The sequence below is a fragment of the Poromitra crassiceps genome, assembly GCF_964638095.1.
Source record: "Poromitra crassiceps genome assembly, chromosome: 5".
Classification (NCBI taxonomy): Eukaryota; Metazoa; Chordata; class Actinopteri; order Beryciformes; family Melamphaidae; genus Poromitra; species Poromitra crassiceps.
The window spans coordinates 1097997-1120997 of NC_139642.1; the positions used below are offsets into that span (position 1 = coordinate 1097997).

General features: G+C 44.3%; 1 protein-coding gene across 1 annotated transcript; it reads right to left on the bottom strand.

The window, feature by feature from the left end:
* Positions 1-1818: 1818 nt before the first annotated feature.
* Positions 1819-12845, bottom strand: LOC310777402 (nuclear factor 7, brain-like; the record flags this gene model as incomplete). Its single annotated transcript, XM_083637732.1, has 2 exons — positions 1819-2097; positions 11781-12845. The coding sequence occupies 2 exons, from the start codon at positions 12843-12845 to the stop codon at positions 1819-1821; spliced, it is 1344 nt and encodes a 447-aa protein (XP_083493858.1).
* Between the last annotated feature and the right edge of the window lie 10156 nt (positions 12846-23001).

Below are 23001 nucleotides of genomic sequence, written 5' to 3' on the forward strand. Positions count from 1 at the left end.
TTAGACTTTAGCTTCAAAAACGATTTAACATGTCTGAGAAATGCACAAACAAATCAATACAGAGTAAAGTCCAGTGCAGCAATTTAATATTTATGAATAATTTATGAAGCATTAAAGCGTTACTTGTTAGCGCTCAACATACAAATTCATACATCATCACTAAAACCAATGGTAACATGATTGGCTCCTATGTAAATCTAACTATTAATTAAATTATATATATTATATATATATTTTTAAACATGTCTGCTTTCATGGACAGCACAGTTCTTAGACCACAGAGTGACACACCCTTGGGAGCGCGACTCAGGGAGGAGGCATCAAGCAGTGGTCAAGGGGCTATCCGGGGTGCTGAAGCAGCCGGAGCGCTGGCAACCAGGACGCGCCGGGCCGTTGCTGTCCAGGGTGCTGAACAGAGGTCCCGCGCTCATAACAGCGGCGGGAGAAACTAGCCTATCCACCTTATTTTTGGCGGCCATTTTGCCTTACGTTAAGTATGGGTTCTATTTCCGGTGTAACCAATTTAGATAACCCCCCAGCCCCTGACAAAAAAAACGTCTATGAGGATTTTACCCTTTTACAGCAGAGCCATTCTGCTCTACAGCCGTGTCGTTCGGGTGCTGGGATAACGTAATGCATTGTGGGTAGTCGGCTACTAACTGTGGCTAATGTTAGCGGCTAGCTAGCTATGTTACATGGCAGTAAAACGCCACCAAATTGATTTAACTTTTAACCATTTCGAGTAACACACATTTCGAGTTTCCATACGGACCTCCAGCGTTGGTTAGTTGTTTATAACGTGACTATATTTATAACTTTTATAACGGACTCCAGCTTCCGGTTTATAATTCGGGTCTGCAGCCAGAGTATAACAAAGGAAATGGCAAGCGGCAACAATGAGTCATGTTAAACCGGACCTTGTACCCACGATTCTTTTTTACAGTGGGGCATTCAAAAATAAGGTGGATAGGGAAAGGCCATGACGTCACTCGCTTAATTACTGTGATAGTTTGCACCTGGTTGGCAGCCTTTATAACCTCTTCTGCTTGCAGACTCCAGTGCCGATCGTTGCCAAGCTGCTGCTGTGTTCTGGCTACTCCGGTTCGAGACTCTCTGGATGGACCTCACTGAACTTTATGCTGGACTGAGCTCCTAATTCATCTGTCTCAAGATATTAGTTTATTCGTCGGTCTTCGACTACTGTATAGGCTAGAATTAGCTTTAGGCTTAATTGCTGTTATTGTTTATTTTGTTCCTGTGTTCAAAGTCTCAAGTAAAAGACAAGTATTTTTGACTCCTGACTCTGTCGTCTCTGCTCCTGGGTCCAAACCATTATACACAGCATAACACAGAGTCTACAGGACGCCCCAAAATGTTCCTTTATCAACACTGGCTATTAGTGGGTAATCATGTACAAGTGAGGTAGCAGTGGTACTCTTAACTTATCAATCAGAAAACTTACATTTCATTACTAATGAGCTAATATGAATTACTCCTGATAAGCAACTTACATAAATTATTATTATTTAATTGTGTTAGTTGTATCCAAGTGTTATCCAATATAATTGCATCTAGTTTGCAGAATGTATTTAAGTTACACCCTTCGTTGCATTGCAGCAAAACATGACCGACGTTCTTTGTTAAAAGGACATGGTTAATTTGATTTGATGTATTGAGTACAAATTGGATAGTTTCACCAATTTGTGATGTTGTAATGTACTTGTTAGTGTACCCATGTCCTCAGCCCGCCTCCTCTACAGCTAGTGAAGTTAAGCCAATTAAAAAAATCAGAGCACGCCTCTGTCCAGACTCAGCCAATCAGAGCTTAAGTCTGACTATGCCCAAATTGTGTCTGCGAGGGCCGGGGCAGAAGCTTGCTGCTGGGGACGACCTGGAAGGAGCAGGGCGATCCACCACAGTCCCAACAGAGCCTCTGGGCTTGATGGTCTGGTCCGCTCTGGTACTGGGAGTACTGGGAGTACTGGGCATGGCAGAGTGCAGATGCTCATGGGGGTGCAGATGGGTGTGGTTGTGCTGCTTTGGCCCAGCATGTCCGCTATCTGCTTTGGCATGGGCCTGCTCTTCCACCCTGGCAGCCTGCAGATGAAGGAAAAACAGAGAGGATGGTTAACTCCGTTGAGTCTGTCAACAAGTTGGTTGTCAGGGGTTGCACCTCGGAGATTACAGGCCGACGTGCTGCACTCTCCGCTCGGCAACACGAAGGCAGCTGGCTGCCTGCGGCTCGCTGAGCTCCACTCCTCTCGTCAAAAGGCTCTTCCCGAGGGGAGCGCCACAACACACTCGATTTGGAGGCGGAACACGCCAGGATTGGCCAAAGCCCAATCCAGTCCCCAGAATTGTCAAATAAAATCATCGACATGATGACCTGCCTCTCAACCTGTCATCTTAGACAAACTATGTTTTCAGTCTGAAATGGACTCATTATGCACGTGACGAACAGGTTCAGTTCCACTTTAATATGTCCCAGCTGGCCCGTACAGATGTGATATATTCTACAAATGATTTGAAGAATTTAGACACCGCACTGTCAGAGACAGAGTTTAGAGACATGTATAGATCATATTTATACAGCGACTACAGTCGTTAGAAACAGACTGAAGCATAAAAAGCCCACTTTTTGTTGTTTTATTGATTTCCAGAAGGCGTTTGATCTTGTTCATCACGACCTCCTTAAATATAAGCTTCACCAAATTGGGGTAAATGGAAAGTTCCATCAAGCTATTACCTCAATATACAAACAACCTGTTGCCTGTGTGAAAGTGAAGGATTATTTTACAGAATGGTTTTCTACTCTCTCTGGTGTCAAACAAGGGGATGTTTTGTTTCCAACTCTATTCGCCGTTTTTATTAATGATTTGGCCAGAGAGATAAAGCAACTGGGGAAAGGGGTATTATGTGGTCAGGTAATTGTAAACATCCTTCTTTACGCGGATGATATTATTTTGCTTTCAGAAAGGGAAGAAGATTTACAAATGATGCTGATATGTGTTAATGAGTGGTGTAAGAAATGGAGATTGTGTATTAATCAAAAGAAATCACAAGTAATGCACTTTAGAAATCCAGGTAGAGAGAAAAGTTATTTTCAGTTTTGTATTGGGGACAAACAACTCGAGTTTACAGATAAGTATAAGTACCTTGGTTTGTTTTTTGATGAATACATTTTTTCCATGGTGTTTCTGCTCTAGCAGACTCAGCAAGCAGGGCATTGGGAGGTATTATGGGTAAGACCAAAATGTTGAGAGACATGGGCTACTCTACTTATTCGAAATTGTATCAAACGTGTGTATGTCCTGTCTTAGATTATGTTTCGGGGGTTTGGGGTTTCAAAAGGTTTCAGTTGAATGAACGAGTCCAGAATCGAGCAATCAGATTCTACCTGGGACTTCATAAATATGCCCCCATTTTGGCAGCTAATGGAGATATGGGGTGGGACTCCTGTGAAATTAGGTGGAAGGCCAGTATGGTGGGTCTTTGGAACAGGCTGCTGGGTTTACCACCCAACAGGGTGGCTAGCCATATTTTCTTTTGGGATTTGTTTGCTGAAGGGGAATGGGTTTCTGAACTGTATGACTTACTACAGGAATGTGGTCTGGAAGACCATTATTTTCAAAGAAAAACTGTGAATGTGGAGGAGTTTAAAAATCGAATCCGGGTTAAATGTCTACAATCCTGGGCTGAAGAAATTTGGCAAAAGCCAAAATTAAGAACATATTGTTTATTTAAAAAAGATTATAAATGTGAAAAATATGTTTTGTATAATTTGTCCAAAAGTCAGAGATCGCTCCGTGCACAGATAAGATGTGGCATCCTACCATTACATATTGAAACAGGAAGATACAGAGGGGTAGCTGAGGAGGATAGAATATGTGAATACTGTGAGTTGAATGAGGTGGAGAATGAAATTCATTTCATTTTATATTGTCCTTTGTATATCATGACTTGAGAGAAACAATGTTTAAAATAGTCCATACTCCTGAGCTAAATATGATAGATAGTGAGAACGGAGTTCTACTCGAATATCTTTTTGATAATATTTTTGCATTCTCTGAATTTCTTTCTAAAGCGTGGGACAGGAGGAGAAGGTTGACGTATAACTGATAAATTATAGTTTATTTTTTTGTTTGTTTTTATTTTCGTATTCTATGTGCAGGTATGTATGAATGTATAGTATATGTATAGGCATATTATGTCTGCATGTATATATACTCTCATTCATTCATTCATTCAATAGTTTTACTTGGTCAACCGAAACGGTTCAGATATATTTAGAAACAGGAGAGCGCACATAACATTTCACTCAGACCAAAACCTTAAGAAAAAATTGATTTAAAGAAAATATTTTTTTCAAGTTTTTTTTTTTTTTTGTCCTAGTGAAATGTTCTATGGTCTCTCCCGATTCTAAATATAGCTCAACCGTTTGGTTTGACAAAGTCAAAAAAAGTGGGCGTGGTTGGCGGCAGTGTCTGTCATGATAGACCCTTTTCACAGCTGCCATTTTCTGTCTAAAAGGCAGGATAAACAGTAGTATGAAGCGATGGCTGACACATCCCCTGAAACGAGCGCGCCAGGCTACAGCAGAGGAACTGTCCGAGGTGCTGAAACAGCCAGAGCGCGCAGAGGCCCAGGCCGTTGCTTTCCGTGGTACTAGGCAGCCATCCCGTGCTAAGCGGAGCAGCGGGAGAAAGCAGCCTCTGAAAACACAGTGACATAATTCTTTGCTAATTCCTTATGATCTTCTGCACCTGGTTGGCCACCTATATAATCATCTCTGCTTTCAGACACCGTTGCTGCTCGTTGAACCACTGCTGCTGTGTCACTGCCTGTTCCTCCCTGAGTTCCTCTGTGAAATTATTCTCTGGACTGATCCTGCTTCCTGGGGAACCTTTTGAGCCTCTGGACTGTTCCTGCCTGCCTTATGATCCTTTTAGTTTATTGTCAGCCGCCCGACACCCTTTAGGCTGGTTTCACTCTTTTCTTGTTTATTTTTGTGAACTTTGAAAGTCTCAGTAAAAGACTTAAAACTGACTTTGACTCTGTCGTCTCTGCTCCTGGGTTCAATATCACAGCATTACAATGGCGCACAGTTGCATGATGGTGCCCAGGTGGGTGGGTGGTGTCTGTCTGTCAGTCATGATTTTGGGAGGCGGCAGATCGGGCGATTTCCATAACTGCAGCCATGGCGCATCATCTCCAGAGTCTCCACCCTAGGACCTAGTTGTTAAAATGTGAAGTTGTGTGTGTGTGTGTGTGTGTGTGTGTGTGTGTGTGTGTGTGTATATATATATATATATATATATATATATATATATATATATATAATTATTATAATTATATATATTATATATATATATATATATATATATATATAATTATAATAATTATATTATATATAATTATAATATATATATATATATATATACGGTATATATACATATATATTATATATTATACGTGCGATCCCAGAATCCCTTGCGTGTCATCAGCTAGATCCATTCAGATGGCTTGACCACACCAGCATGGCTACTGACTATCGATAGTTAGCAACGACAATTGTGTTAGGCTCCAAAACGGAAATCCAAAAAAAGACATTTAAACTAAGATAATACAATGGTTATCGTAATTTCTACATCTATATTAACAAGGAAAGGTAACCCTTTATTTTACAGGTTAGTTACATATGAACTATTTGTAATTACACATGAACACCAAATGTAATTACACAGTAATTACCAATAGTTATAAATGATGTTCATATGTAGTTACATTGTAACAGACCTGTAAAATGGAGTGAGTCTGTTCAATTGTAGTTCATATGTAGTTACATTGTAACGGACCTGTAAAATGGAGTGAGTCTGTTCAACTGTAGTTCATATGTAGTTACATGGTAACAGACCTGTAAAGTGGAGTGAGTATATTCAACTGTAGTTCATATGTAGTTACATTGTAACTAATATTTTCCCCCAAGTCTCTGTGTATAATAACAAAGCTATGAAGTGACAGCAACTACATCTGACTGACATAGTTATCCTCTTAAACTCCACCATGAAATTTGGAAAGCCCGCGTGGCTGAGTGGTTAAAGCCGCTTGCTTTGCAATCAGAAGTTCAGTGGTTCAAATCCACCACTGGGTTTTAGCAATCTCTGTCCCAGCCCGGAGCTTCTTTACAGGTCCGTTACCATGTAACTACATATGACCTACAGTTGAAAAGACTCACTCCACTTTACAGGTCCGGTACCATGTAACTACATATGAACTACAGTTGAACAGTCTCACTCCACTTTACAGGTCTGTTACAATGTAACTACATATGAACTACAGTTGAACAGACTCACTCCATTTTACAGGTCTGTTACAATGTAACTTCATATGAACGTAATTTAGAACTATTGGTAATTACTGTGTAATTACATTTGGTGTTCATGTGTAATTACAAATAGTTCATATGTAACTAGGGTACCTGTAAAATAAAGGGTTACCCAAGGAAATATTTACATTTGTAGGGATGCTTTTTTCCTCTTCTTCTTCTTTTGAATTGACAGACTGGATGGAGCTTTGGCGTATTGCTGCCCCCCACAGTCTGAAGACGTATCTGCTTTTAAGGGCTGTCCCATTTTAAAGTCGCAAGATAGCCCTTAACACGCAGTTTTGAGGGCTACTAAGATTGAGGGTTGAGCTTGAGGGTTAAGATTGAGGGTTAACCCATTGATGCAGCATTTGTGTGTGTATCCCTTTAAGACCGCGAACCGCGTCATATGCTTGTCAGCATACAAACTAATACGTGTCTCGATACCCCCGACCTTCAGGCCTGCAATACCTGGGTGGACCACGTATTTTTAAGGCAAGGGGCTCGAGAGCGACGGCGAAGAGGGCCGGCGAGAGCTATAGGTATATAACTATAGCTGGTCTTAGCGCAAAAAAAACCTCTACGCCAGGCGTACGCCTGAGCACAGACAGTATTCTCTGGCGCAGTGCAGGAAATCCTCACTTGGATAGGCCCATTACGCATGGCTTGATTTAACAATGATAATTTGTTTGTCATTGTGCGAAAAAGTGATTTGCGTTTTGAATTGGATTACCAGGGGAATGAGGGTCTGGCGGGGCGGGAGTCTGTGTGTAGCGCGGGGAGGGGTGCTTTTAAGTGTTCGGCTAGTGTGCCGTGTCCTGGAGGCTCCCCGGAGAAGGTGTGAGCTCGGCCGGGTAGGCAGGCTGGATGGGTCGGTGCCATTGTCGGTGCACAGGGTGGGTAGAGGCACTGAGGCAGCGCTGTGTGCGGTCCCGCGGATCTAAATCAGTTTCTGGCAGCAAATCACTTTTTGACACAACACCGGCCAGTAGGCTATACAGTAACCTCTCTCCCTGCAATTGCACCATGCAACAATAGCTTAACAATTCTGGTATAGGCTATTGAAATAGGCTAGAATTAAAGTCTCACACATCCCTACCCTATTAAAGAAACAAATATTTTTAAATGTGTATGTTATAGCCTATATGAGCGAAACGACTAATTAATAGGCTACTAATTACAAAAGCATCAATTTTCGTTACGAATCCAAACTGGTTCATCCTCCAATTCTCTCTTCCCTCTCCCTCTCTCTTTTCTCTCTCTCACTCTGTCACTCTGTTTGCACTGAGCAAGAAAGAAGCTGCTGTCACAGACGTGATGGCAGTGACGCTGTGGCTTTTAAGGGGAGGGATCTCACCTTGTGAATCCTGTTATGGGCATAAACACGCCTATGGACGTTTGCACCGAGATGACGTTAAGCGCAGCGGCCCGACATGCCCACAATTAGGGCTTTGCGTGGCGCTATTCCAGCGCAAAACGGCGCTAACGCAAAATGACCACCGTTGCGAAGATAGGGCCCTTAGTGTCACCAAGGGATCGGTTTTGGGTCCTATTTTATTCGGGGCTTATATGCTTCCCCTAGGTCTGATTATTAGACAATTTGAAGGTGTTGCTTATCACTGTTACGCTGACGATGTTCAGCTGCACATTTCTTTCGAGCCAGATAAAATGGACAATCTGTCTGTCCTGTTCAACTGTCTGTCAGCCATTAAGGACTGGATGGCCAATAACTTTCTCCAGTTGAACCCTGACAAGACCGAGGTCCTTATTGTTGCCCTGGACAGTATTGTTCCTAAGGTTGCGCAATGTATGGGGTCTCTTTCATCTTCAGTGCGAACCAATCTCAGGAACCTTGGAGTTGTTTTTGACCAAAACATGTGCTTAGACAAACATATTAAGAATGTGAGCCGGACTTCATTTTTTCATCTTAGAAATATTTCTAAACTCCGTTCTATTGTCTCTCAAGCTGAGCTAGAAATGATTATACATGCCTTTGTATCTTCTCGTTTTGACTACTGCAATGCTCTTTTCACATGCCTTAGCAAAGCATCTTTGGACCGACTACAAGTGGTCCAAAATGCTGCTGCGAGGCTGTTGACCAAGTCCACTAAGAGATGCCATATTACCCCCATTTTAGCTCACTTACACTGGCTGCCCATCAAATTTAGGATCCAGTTTAAAGTTCTTATTTTCACTTTTAGAGCCCTGCATGGTCAAGCACCTGCCTACATCTGTGATCTGTTACATCCCTACTCCACTAGCAGGCCACTTAGGTCTTCGGACCAGGGCCTTCTAGCTGTTCCTCGCTCGAGGCTTAAAACTAAAGGTGACAGATCTTTTCAGTCTGTTGCTCCCAATCTGTGGAACGCCCTTCCACTAGCCTTAAGATGTGCTGCCTCCATCGACATTTTTAAAAAGCAGCTAAAAACCCATCTTTTCAGTTTGGCTTTTACTTAGCCTCTTGTTTATCACTGTGTATTACTTGTGTTGCATTTGATTCATTCATTTCTGTATGATTCACTGTTGTTTGATAAATTGCTGATTCATTGTTTTAACTGTATTTGATGATGTGAACTGTGAAGCACTTTGTGACCTTGCTCTGTGAAAGGTGCTATATAAATAAATTTTACTTACTTACTTACTTACCAGTGTGACGTAACGACTCAATACCAAGAATTAACGCCACTTGATTCTGCCTTTTCTTTAGAGCGGTAAAAAAATATATTAGCACTTTCACTTTGATTTTGTAATATATATTTTTTATTTCTGCACGCTCTTGGCTTTCATCTATTTGATGTAAATCACTTTGAATTGCCTCTGTGTATGAAATGTGCTACCAGAGGGCAGAAACAACTAGCGTTCCTACACACACATACACACACACACACACACACACACACACATACGTTAGTCTGGATTAGAGAGCAGATATTCAGTAGAGGACGCTACATCAGGCTGGATGTATCTGTAACTGAGTGTGCTGCATGGTTAATAAATAGCTGAACTTGAAGAACCAACATTTCTTTATTTATTTTTCTTTGAAGAATTGCAGGACCACAGAGATCCAACTTGGCTTTAAAAGAAAATAGCGGCTGAAACAAACATTTCTGCCAATATGACAGGCCGATAAAATTATACCTTAAATGCAACAGGCCGTTATCAAGAATTCCACTCTGGGACCTGTTTTCACTTTTTTTGCATTTTCAGGCACCAATAACGACATTCCCGTGTAAAAGGAAGGCACTAACAAAAAAAAAGTTTGCCGTTTTATCCAGGGAGCATTGCTGTGTAAACAGGGCCTTAGTACAAAATAACTTATAACTGTATTATTATTGTTAACAATAACATAATAAACTTTGTCTCCAAAGTTAAAGAATTTCCATCCAACGCCATTAAAGGGATAGTTCAGTTTGTTTGAAGTGGAGTCCTATGAGGTACTTGCATACAGTCAGTGTACTACATGCAGTAGAATGCAGCCGGCGCGGTTCCAGTTTAGAGAAATTGAGACCGGCTGTGTCAGGCAAGTAGAGCTGTGTGCTGAGTGTGAAGGAGGCCATGAGCAAAAATGTAAAAAAAAACAACCCGGAAACAAATACATAAAATCCTTCTATACTGCTCACCTGGCATAATCAAACTCTCCACAAGCCCTGAGATGCCAAGTTGACTTGAAAAGATGTCATTTACTTCCTGTTTTTAGCTGAAATGTTCACTGTAGCCAGGTGCGGCAGTACCTGCTAGTACAAGTGGAGTTGCGTGCCTGGCTACAAGATTTCAGCTCAAAACAGGGTGTAAATTATGTATTTTCATGTCAACGTGGCATCTTAAAGTTTTCAAGTTATATATTTTTTCAAGTGTGTGTGAATAAAAGAAATCAGAAATCTGAAATCTGAAAAAAAAAAAAAATCTCAGGGCTTGTGGAGACTTGTATTATGCCAGGTGAGCAGTATAGAAGCATTTTGTTGTGTTGTGTTTGTTGTTTATCTCGTTCTTGCTCATGGCCTCCTTCACACTCAGCAGACAGCTCTACTTGCCTAACGCAGCTGGTCTCCATTTCTCCAAACTGGGAGCGCGCTGGCTGCATTCTACTGCATGTAGAACACTGACAGTATGCAAGTATCTCATACAACCCCACTTCAAACAAACTGAACGATCATCCCTTTAACACGTTTCTTCACAAAAAGAAGAAAAAGGTCAAAACAATCTGATGCATGCTTTTAAAACATCCTACTAATATAATTGGGCAAAAAGTTGGCACGACCCAGAATTGTTCACTTGCTCAACTGTGCATGCACAAAGAGCATGCCAGTAGAGCTGTGTCTGAGAAGAGGGCGAGACCTCGAGGGCAAGCCAGAGGCACGGTAGAGATGAGTGATGCCAGTTCAGTGTGCTCTGTTTCTACTTATCATAAACAGGTAACCCAAAAAATATATATATAATAAAAATAATACAAAATAAAATAAACAGGTAGTCCGGGGCGTGCAGCAATAGATTCCCTGCCTACCAGAGGCTCGCAGGTTTGAGCCCCCGTGTTACCTCCGGCTTGGTTAATTGTCTGGGAAACGGGCTAAAGGGTATGTGTCCTGGTCACTGCACTGGTCGGTCGGGGGGCCTGTCCCCTGTGATCCTCCCACACGCTACGTCCTGCTGGTGAAACTCTGGGGTGTCAGTGAGAAGTCCTTGTAACTGCACATGTATCAGAGGAAGCATTTGCAACTCTCCCCAGATCGGCAGAGGGGGTGGACCAACGACTGGGAAAACAGGGGGAATTGGCCAAGTACACACCCACACACACAAAAATATATCTATTTCAAAATGAAACTAGATCGAATAAACTGGATTTTTGTTCTCAGCCAAACTGATACAACTTAAAATCAAAATTAGGTGTGTGAGTTCACTGTGCAGAAGGTTCCTGTCATGGTGGACAATGGCTTGTCCTCACTGAGAGATACACACGCACGCACACGCACACGCACACGCACACGCACACGCACACACACACACACACACACACACACACACACACACACACACACACACACACACACACACACACAGACTCTCTCTCTCTCTAACTGGGTCTAACAGAGACCTTCACTGGTATTACCTTCAGAGTGTTTCCATCTTCCACAGTGGAAAAAAAAGGAAACAGCCTGTCAGTGAAGGGATGTCTGAAGGTGTGTATGTTGGTGTCAGTATCAGGATCAAAGAATGACAGCTCTCCTCTGTCCCAGTCAAGAAGCACGCTGACCCTCTGGAGCTTCTTCTTCACTGTGAGATCAGTGACTGTACCTGATGGAGAGACTGCACTGTATTTACCATTAGTAAAGAAACGTATTCTCCATAATGCAGACAGTGCGAATCCCTTCCTCGGACCCTCTACGCACACACCCAGTCTCCAGCCTGTACAGTGTCCAACCTCAACATCCCAGCAGTGATATCCAGACTTAAAGCCCTCAGAGCCCAGGACACTCCAACACATGTCAAACCTCTCTGGATTGTCAGGAAGCTGCTGTCTCTCTCCACGGCTCACACTGGTCAGATCCTCAGAGACGATCAGTTTTGGATGGGCGGTGTTTGGGTCCAGAACCACAGGGGTGTAGGAGACCATCTTCCCCATCTTGTGCCAGACTGTGAAGCTCAGGTTGCCCAGGTGTTTGGCCTCGTCTATCAGAGCTCCTGAGACCAGTTGTGGATCCTCCAGCAGGGAGCGCTGGACTCTTTCCACTGTAGCCTTGTAGTTCTGCAGGACAGAGATGTCTTCAGCCCTCAGCTCCTTCTCTATGGCTTTGACTGTGTCAGAAAGAGCTGCTATCTCTCTGTTCAGACCCTCAATCTTCTCCTTCATCGTCTGACTCTTCTGCTCCTCTTCCTCCCTCAGTGCATTGATCCTGGCCTTCTCTTCCTCTTGTAGAAACCCTTGAAGGGACTGCTGAAGCTTCTTAAACTCCTCCTTAATCTGCTTCTCTGTATGTCGGGCCTGGACCTTAATGTGTGCTGCTGTTTGATCACAGTTTCCTTTAACTTTATTAAAGAGCTGCAGTTTCTCATTTAAGGTCTTCAGAGATTCCTGGAGTTTGTTCTTGTGATGGCGTGCAGATTCATGGATGGTAATGGATCTGATTCTGTGGTGGTTGTGTGTGTCTGAATCCAGACAGCGATGACACACAAGCTGCTGATGGTCCAGACAGAAGAGCTTGAGTTTCTCAGAGTGCAAACTGCAGAGAGGCTCAGACTCTGCTGAAGCTCTCTGATCTCTCTCCAGTAAGAAGGCCTCACACATGTTCTTCAACACCAAGTTACATGGTGGTGGTTTTCTTGAAGATGCAGCCCTACAAACTGGACACTCACGCATTTGGTTCCTTGTCCACCATCTCTGCAGACAGGCTTTACAGAAGCTGTGGCTACATTTCAGGATGACAGGATCTTTAAAGATGTCACAGCAGACAGTACAGGAGAGATGCTCCTCTTGTCTCCAAGACATTTTCTCTCCGAGTGAATCTGAAAACGAACAAAACAGAGATCATATATAATAAATGATGAACAAAAGGCAACGTATTTTATTTTGTAATATAATACACAGCATCATGGAAATGAAACACATATTTGTATTTCTAAATCTATACCACAGTAATGATAACTCGGGGACACTTTCGCTTTAACACTGTTTAGCAAGGTTAATGGTAGAACCATTCTTGTATTTGCATACCGAGTTTTGATTGGCTATACGGCTTTTGTTTATATTCCTGACACAACGTTGAGGACGCGCAGAATTCCCAAGGAATGCCAGCTGTAACGTTAGTGTTTCCCGTGAGATGATCTTGTTGGATTAAGCACGATTCTTTAAACTTTATCTGCGAGTGCGGTCCAGGCGCAGAACACAGACAACATTATGAGAGTTACTGATGACTGCAGCAGTGTGAAGCACTTTCTGGCTTTTCCTCCTTGGTTTGTTTGTATTTAACTCATTGAGTGCCAATGACGACTATCGTCGTCAAATCAAATAGTAACGTAGAGTGCCAATGACGACTAAAGTCGTCAATTGCGTTTTTTGACGGTGGGACATGGATCAAAGCCTGATGCATCTCCTGTAAAAATATGGGGGATGTTGAAGGTATATAAGCTATTTTACGGACCCATTAGGTGGCGACAGTGCTCTCCAGATTAGAGAAAGGTGAGGAAAAAACAGAGAAGAAGTCATGGGGAAACGGAAACCGCATCGGTATGCATCGATATGCATGAAGCATAACGTTAGCTGCTCCCACAATTGAGCCCCTCCGTCTCTGCTGCGATAGCCCCTCCACATGATTAGTTGCCAGAAAAGGTTACATTATTCTCAGCTGGAAGCGCTGGGAGCCGGCGACAAAAACGGCGGAACGCTGTGAAAAAGCTGGGTGTAGCGCACTTTTCAGTGCAGAGCAAACGCAGCAGAGAGCCACCAGAGACACTCCCACGGAGGAGGAGTGTGCAGTTGAGGGGGGTGGGGCACGCAGGGCACCATACAACACCGACCCAGACAGCAGGCTTGATGGACAGACAGATTGGCAAACACAAGCTAGAATATCTGATGCCCACCAGCAGTAAATCAAGACCAGCAAGAAAGTGTAGGGTCTGCGCACGCAGGGGCCAGCGCTGCTGGTTGCAGCTAAAAAATATTATTTTGCCATCAAAATTCCTTTGTTTTCCTTTTTCTTTTATTGAAGGAAATTATTTTTGAGGTGTCACTACATCAGAAAATATTAGCTTCAGAGTCAGTGATGTGCTTGAAATGCTTCATTTCACAAAAGGCTCATTATCTCAGCTTCTAGTTTGAAACGTCTGTTTTTGCTGAAACCAACCTATCTTCTACTGCTCATAACTATAGAACGGAAAATGATATCAATAAACTTTTTTTGCTGATGATACAAGATAGTCTCATCGTTCTTTGGGCGTGTTCGGTGTTTACATAGTAATATCACACAATATTCTGTGGACCTCGAGAAATCACTGAAAACGCTCTGAAAGGGCTGGCACTGGGAGCATCCGTTTTCCAAAAGTGGCTGGCACTCAATGAGTTAATCATGAGCCCTAAAGTTACGTTTTGTTTCTGTTTTAGGGACTGTGCGAGCATCTAGTTATGGATAGATGTGTGTTTTAGCCATAGACTGTATAATATAAATGTTTTAGCACGTTTTGACGTGTGCAGTCGTCGAAGAGTAACAAAGAATATGGAAGGAAAGAAGCGAGTCTTAGATCAGCGCTGCCGCCATTTTGGCCCGAAAATCGCCTCTTTTGCGTGGTGTCATCGTCATGGGTGTCTCCAAAATGGCTCTTGTGTGCGATTGTCCCTCGCCAGCGCTTCTTATCAATAAGTTCTTTGGCGGGACATAAACCATAGCCTATAGATGTTAGGCGAGCTGTGAGACTGGTGGATTTACGTGTGGATACTTGATGTCCAAGGCACACTTGGTAAGCTGAAGTCTCGATAACTAGGAACGCTGTAGCACTTGATAGCTGAGTCTGCAAGGCTCGAAGATGGGAACTGTTGCAGAGGGTTCTCGTGAGATCAATCTATGAACAACTACAGAGGACTTGCAGAGCACACCCTTATAGGTCCCGAATATGACATCAGTGATGACATGATCATGGATTGTGACCTCCTCACTGTCATTATTATGCACATTATTATTATTATTATTATTATTATATGAATGAATGAATGAAACCTTTATTGCCCCTCAGGGAATTTGCTCTGTACAAGGAGCCAAAAAAGAACATAACAGGCACACATCTATACTATAATTGCGGGAGCGTCTGTCTGTCTGTCTCTCTGTCCTTCGCGTATCTCGAGAACCGTTGGTCGGATCGACTTCAAATTCGGGGGGTGCGCTGATGGCGACCCGACGGAGTGCAGGGCCCTGTTTCCGTGCGATTCGGATGCGAAACACGTTTGATATTTGAATATCTGTCTTCAGTTCTGCGCTCCTTCAAGCTCCAACTGATCTGGCCATAGGGTCGTTAAGGAGGTGAGAACAGTCAACACAGGGTCATTAACTAAATCAACATCGAGTCCTTGAGATTGAATGGGGAGGGGGGAGGGGGTTAAGTAAACATGAGAGAGAGGGCAGCCTGAAAGCAGCAGAGAATAGTAGGAGAACATGTATTTGTAAGCTGAATAAGCAGCATTAATATTTAAGTTTGTCATGAATAAAATCAAGGGTTCTGTTCTAGGTTCTGTTCTAGGGTTCTGTTCTAGGTCCTTTCCTGTTCCTCCTCTACATGGGTTCACTTGGTCACGTCATTTCATCTCATGGTTTTTCCTATCACTCCTAGGCCGACGACACACAGATTTACCTTTCCTTCCCCCCTCTGATACTTCAATTGGGTCACGGATCTCTGCCTGCCTGAAAGACGTTGGTGTCTGGATGGCGGATCACCACCTCAAACTCAACCCTGGAAAAACCGAGATCATCTTCCTCCCTGCCAAAGAATCCCCCCTGCCTGACCTCTCCATATCTATTGACAACCACACCGTAACTCCATCTCAAACAGCTAAAAACCTGGGAGTGATCCTTGACCACCAACTCACCTTCTCTGCCTACATTGCCGCAACAGCACGCTCCTGCCGGTTCTCCCTCTTCAATATTCGCAAGATCCGCCCATTTCTCACCAGAGAAGCAACACAAACTCTGGTACAGGCACTGGTACTGTCACGCATTGACTACTGCAACGTCCTTTTGGCAGGCCTCCCTGCCTCTGAAATACTTCCTCTTCAGCTCATTCAGAACACCGCAGCCCGTCTGGTCTACAATTGACCTAGATTTTCCCATGTCACCCCCCTTTTCCGAGAGCTTCATTGGCTTCCCATCCTAGCACGCATCAAATTCAAAACTCTGGCACTAGCTTTCAAGGCCGTTCACCAAACAGCCCCCTCATACTTACAGTCTATGGTCACTTTTCAAACCTCTCACCGCCCACTCCGCCCCTCCACTAGTGCAGGACGTCTCGCCCCTCCCCTGCTACGTGGGCTCAGAAGCCGCTCTCGGTCGAGACTTTTCTCCTACCTGGCCCCAAAATGGTGGAATGAACTTCCCCCGGACATCAGGACTGCTGCATCACTCCCCATTTTCCGCAGGAAACTTAAAACTCACCTCTTCAGACTTTATATTGACTCTTCCTGAATTCCCTCCCTTCCCTCTGCCTGCTTTCCATGTGTTTGTAATTGAATTTTCTGTTTCTTATATGATTGCTCCTTTAACTGTTCTCACCTTTAATCTCCCCTTTTATATTGGCTTCTCATATTTTTACTACTGTTTTTCTATTTGATCTATTCATGTTATTGTGTGCTGTATATGATCATGATGTAAGTCGCTTTGGATAAAGGCGTCTGCTAAATACCAATAAAGTAAAGTAAAGTAAAGTAATCAGTAGAGCTCAGTGATCTTAGTTAAGTGAGATTTTTATGTGGCTATAATGGTAGGCTATAATGAGTCACGCATTCAGAAATAATATCCTCTAGGGCCACGCCACTTCCGGGAACCCCCATCCTGTGTAAGTAGGGTTCCCAGAGTAAAACCTGGCCGTTTCCACCACTGCTTATGGATGAGCATCATCTGCTCCATGCCATCGAGAAGCGTTGGTCGGATCCACTTCAAACTTTGGAAGTGTGCCCTATTGTGCAGTGCAGTGCCATATTTTCGTGCAATTGCGCATAGCGCCACCTACTGGCAACACAAATAGCGATTTATCTTGATAACCATTCATCTGATCGACTTCAAACTTAAAACTCAGGGAGTGCGCTTAGGGGGACTCAACGGAGTGCAGGGAGCTGAATTCCATGCAATCTGGCATAGCGCCACCTACTGGCAACACAAAAAGTGGTTTATGCAATTTGGACTTATTCCAGGACTGTCTGTTTGTCGGATCGACTTCAAACTTGCGCTTAGGGGGACCTGACAGAGTGCAGTGTGTGTGCGGGGGGGGAAGCGCCCACGGGGTGGTGCATGGGGGAACGGGCACTGCACTAGTGTAATAATAATTACAATAATCCAGATGAGAAGTGATAAAAGTATGGATACCTCAAAATTAGACCACGCGTACCCCATTTGATAAGATTTTTGCTTTCAGATGTTTTATTACAGAAAGTGTATGAAACCCATCACCAAAACAGTACTACATTCTATCATTGTCTTACTTGTGGACTGTCTCCCAGTGTCTCCCAGTGTCTTGAGTTACTGGTTTTATTTAGTTGAGTACCCCACTGTTCTTGAGGAGGGGTCTGTACCTCCTAAAATTGTATTTATTTTATCTTCTTATTCTTTTACATTATCATATGGGAAATTGCAATGAGGGTTGTGCAATAAACCCATGATGACTTGTGCAATATGCTTACGAGCAATTAGGATGAAGTGTTGAACCAATGAACCAACCAGTATTCGCTGTCTTATTTTTATACTACACCACTTGCACAATTTCCCAGTGGAAGTTTAGTGTGCATGTTAGCAAGGGTCTACACTGTATGTTTCGATGTGTTTTTTTCTGTCTGTTGTATGTATAGTGTCAAAACCTCTATGTACTTGTGATATGTGGCTGTGTATGGCACTATATGCCCAAGACAATTTTCCCCTCTGGGACAATAAAGTTAATCTAATCTCATCTCATCATCTCATCGTCTCAGTGGAGTGACAGTGATCAGCTGGAGAGGATGGGGAGTGGTTAAAGTCCCTGGAAACCAGAAATATTTTATTATTATTTAGCATTTTGAGTTCATCACATCACAGGAGCCTATGTTAATAAGCCACCAGCCAAATTTGAACGATGATGAACGTCGCAAAGTATATAAATTTAGTTTTGACAGTCTGGCAAAAGTAATGAGAATCGATTATTTTTTAGAGTGTATTTTCTCCCGCGGACTGTGTGGGCGTGTCCCGTCTACAGCAGGGAAATTTCTGTCTCTCGGAGAGCGCGAGAGAGAGTGGGGGAGGGAAACGGAGAAAGAGAGAAAGAGAGATCGACACACACACACACACACACACGCACACACCGTGTGTGTGTGTGTGTGTGTGTGTGTGTGTGTGTTCGTTGCTCGTATGTGTGAGTAACCTCGCGTCATCAGGCTGTGTCTCTCTCTGTGCTCTCTCTCACATGAGAGGAGAGAGAGAGAGAGAGGAGAGGAGAGGAGAGAGAGAGAGAGAGAGAGGAGAGGAGAAAAGAGGAGAGGAGAGAGAGAGAGGAGAGAGAAGAGAGAGAGAGAGAGAGAGAGAGAGAGAGAGAGAGAGAGAAGCATAGCGCTCGGCACAGAGTGGGAGGGAGGCAGACATACTGAGCGAGCGCTGTCACTGGGGGCAAAGAACGGACAAAAGGAGGGTGGGTGCGGATTGCGCACGTGTACAAAGGTTATATAGAGCTTATGACGTCATAAGCTCCTGCATTTTAGCACCTCGCGCACTGCTCTCTTCAATGAGGAAGTATCTTGTAGAATCTTGTAGAAAAGTGTCGATTTTAAGGCTTTGGGTTGAAAGTAATGTATAATAATTTCGGAGGCACAAAATTACTAACATAAGACCCTAAATAACATAGTTAGAACGTTTTTGTGGATTTTGGTTTCCAGGGACTTTAATGTAAATGAGCAGCTATTTGTTCACTCCCCCATTAACTGGCTGCCTCAGGTGTGAAAAACTTCTCCAACTTTGAGGGCCGATTTCTCAGCGTCTTACTTTCCAGAGTGTGAACAATCAAATAAGCATGGGCTCTATCGTCCCACTGGCCTTAAATGAGCGCTTAGCGCCAGGTGCAGCCCATATTAGTGGGCGTGGCCATGTCGGCGCTACATGTGGCCTTAAGCATTATAACCACGCCTTTTAAGCGTAGAATTGCTCATTGGAGAAGTGCAGTAAACAAATCACAATGTCCCTTTCATGTTCCATTCCACGGAGTGATCCAATCCGATCAGAAAAGCCCAAAGCGCTCTGAGCTTCCCCCCTCCCTCTTTCATCCCCGTCTGTCTCCATATATATTATTCCACATTATTATGCTTCTCAAACCAATCTTACTGCAGTTTAAATACAGCAAGCATGTAAATACACTACTACACTATAGCAAGATCAATGTGAAAATAATGTTCTACACGCATCGGCTAGAAAAATATAACCTATTCCTGGATGTCATGATGAGATTAGATTGGTGAAAGTTTGGGCAGAATGATATCGTTTTCTCTCGTTACCTTTTCTTCTCCCCCACGTCACTGCACAGGTAGGATGATGCAACAGCCTCTGAATGACACGGGCTTAAAACTACGGTATAACAACTTTTTTTTTTCATCGGTCATTGTGCCTGTCTGACGCGCGAGAGGGAGTGAGAGAGAGTGAGATGGCAGAGGAGAGCTGCGCGCAATTACGCACAATAATATGCACACTGAATAAGGCCTGGTTTTCAAAAGCGCTAAACGTTAAATTAACGCCAGTGGGGAAGATAGCGTTAGGCCGGTATTTAAGGCCAAAACGCCCATTCTGGCCTATTCCGGCACTGCGCCCCACCTCTTCGGCGTAAAGCGCATTTCGGGGCCTAAAAACATGATACTACCTTCCCGAGGCAGGCACAAAGCGTGTTTTTTTGCGTTTAACGCCAGTTTAGCGCCTAAGGCCAGTGGGAAGATAGGGGCCATTATCTCCTTCAATTCTTTTCAGATTACAATGTGTGACACATCATTTGAAAGCTTACAGTCTGCCATTTCAGAATCTGTAAAAAACTGAAAAATGACCTCGGCCTACTTGTGGGTCAAAACGCCAGCAGCTGTCACATATGTGGTTTGGGACAAGTGACACAAATGAGACTTGGAGCACCCAGACTCATAAAACCAATATGGATAGAATCATTAATAGGTCATTAAAGTTCACAAATCGGATTTGGCCTCCTAGTCTGAACATGGCCTCAGAGATCCATAGTTATATATGTAACTATCATTCTATATTCACGACATTGGTTACTTGGCGAAGGTGCACGGCCCTAGTGGCAACAGCACTGTCTTAACTGACAGCCATTTCAGAACCACCTGACCCAGAGCCATGAATGGGGGCTGGCAGAGGCCCATAAGCACCAGCGGCAAGTCCAATGAAGGGAACCTCTATACCTGTGGGGGTCATTCCCGCCGAGCCCCCCCTCAGGAAATGGCCCATGATGAAGAGATCCAGAAGGCAGCAGCCACACTGCAGGAAAAATGCCCCAATGTGACCATCAATGAGGATGCATTGTTTGACGAGGTTACTGCCCTGCAAGAGTTCCTAAAAGGGGGATCGCTTGAAGAATGGAAAAGATCTGAGACACCGCTTAGTGAGAGATGGAGCACAGTGGTTACCCACTTCCAACAGAATGAGATCCCACACACTAACCTGGCTAGATTAGCATCTGTTATCATGTGCTTACCTGGAAGCAATGCACCAGTCGAGCGAGTGTTCTCCCAAATGAATGATATATGGACAACAGCAAGAAATAGGTTCACTGTTCCTACCATCAAGGCCATGCTTATTGTGAAGACCAACTTCAACCTCACCTGCCAGGAGTTCATGGAGAAGCTGGCCAAAGACAGAGCAATCCTGAAGAAAATACATTCTTCTGAGAAATATACAGATTAATTAGGTTGGTACTGTATAAGTATATTACAAATCTAATTTATTTAGTATGTTAGCCAAGTATTTCACATACTATTGTCTCCGTTTCATTCATTTCATTTCATCATAAATAGGCAGTGGATTTACATGAATTTACAGTCAGAGTTAGATAAGAGTTGAATTGAATGTACATGAAATTTACAGGCTAAGTTAAATGGGCATCAATGTGCAGGGAATTTACATCAATTTACCAGTCAGGTTGTTGGTGAGGCTGATGGCGGTCTTGTGGCGGGTGGTTCTGGTCTTGGCAGACCTCAGTCTCTTGCCGTGGGGGAGTGTCTTAAAGAGTTTGTGTGAGTATAATTGTCACGCATTGTTTATAACTTAAGCCGCCGGCATGACTCGCTTCACGTTTCCTCTTGTCAGCTCTCCCTCTCAAGGTAGAGCTCTGTCACACTCAGGAAGGGAGGGGGAATCACATGGATATGTCAAACGCGTCAAATCGCGTCAGACACACCCGTCCCCAGCAACCAACCCGAGCAGCTGGCGAAACATGGCCGCCTCCAGTGTGGCTGTTGACAGTTTCAAATGATAACAAAACCACTATTGCAATTTGCAATACATGTCCCGCAAGGTTTCTGAGATTAGGGGAAAGTCTGAGCTGGCGTTACGCTAAACCAAACGTGGGGAGGAGGCAGCGGATTTGTTTGGCGTTAACGTTAGCTGTTGTGGTGGATAACGTTAGCTAGCTGGTTGTGGCTACCTAGTTCAGCAGGCAGCGCTCCACAAGCTTGTTGTGACCAAAATCCCTGCATTTAAAGCACTTCATACTCCCAGCGCTGGCGTAAACAATAGAGAACCTCATGCATTACTCAAAATGAAACGTCCAGGGTTTGTGTCTCCAAAAGCAACTAACGCTAACGTTACATGCAAGGTAACGTGAAGCTAACGTAGCTAGCTGCGGGCAGTCATGATCTATAAGGAAAACGAATGCGCACATTTACATAAAAGTCAAGATCTATAAAAAAGTCAAGCCTCACTATAGAACTGGCCCCAATGCAAAATTCAGACAGCTTATATGTTGCCGGTAACGTCATGCCAATAAGAGTCTAAATTACTACCGTAAAACTTCTAATAGGGGCCCTCCCCCCAATTGCCGCCGAGTCTCCAATAACCGCAGGGGGTCCAACTCAATTCTGCACATAAGCGCCGGTCTTCCCATAACAGCCGGGAGCGATTATTAGATTTTTTCTTTTCAGTTATCCCAATACACACAGTAAAGGAGAAAAACAGCAAAAAGCCAACGCGTCTCCCACCCTGCCAGACGAACTCAACGCGTTCTACGCCAGGTTCGACCCCTCTGCCAGAGCGCCTCCCCTCCTCCCCCCCCTCCTCCCTCAGCCACCTCTCACCACCACCACCCCTCCTCCCCCCTCTCTCCTCCCCCCTCCCCCCCCCCCCCTCCCCCCTCTCCCCCCCCCCCTCTCTCCCCCCCTCTCTCCTCCCGCTCCTGGCGCCCAATAGCCCTCACGCCAATAGCCAGCAAGTGCTTTGAAAAGCTGGTCATATCAAAGATACGCCCCACACTACGGACCACGACCCGCTACAATTCGCATACTGCCCCAACAGGAGCACAGCGGACGCAGTAGCACACGTGCTCCACACCGCCCTGTCCCACCTGGAGGGGAAGGACACATATGTAAGAATGCTGTTCGTGGACTACAGCTCAGCATTCAACACCATAGTACCCTCCAGGCTGGTACGCAAGCTCAGGGATCTGGGACTAAACACGGCAATGTGCGACTGGATCCTGGATTTCCTGACAGACCGCCGCCAGGTGGTGAGGGTGGGCAACCTCACCTCCTCCCCACTGACCATCAGCATAGGAGCGCCCCAGGGGTGCGTCTCCAGCCCCTTCTGGTACGACCTCTACACCCACGACTGCGTGGCGACTCAAACCTCAAACACCATCGTGAAGTTTGCAGACGACACAGCAGTCGTGGGGCTGATCTCGGGGGACGACGAGACGGCCTACAGAGAGGAGGTGAGGGCCCT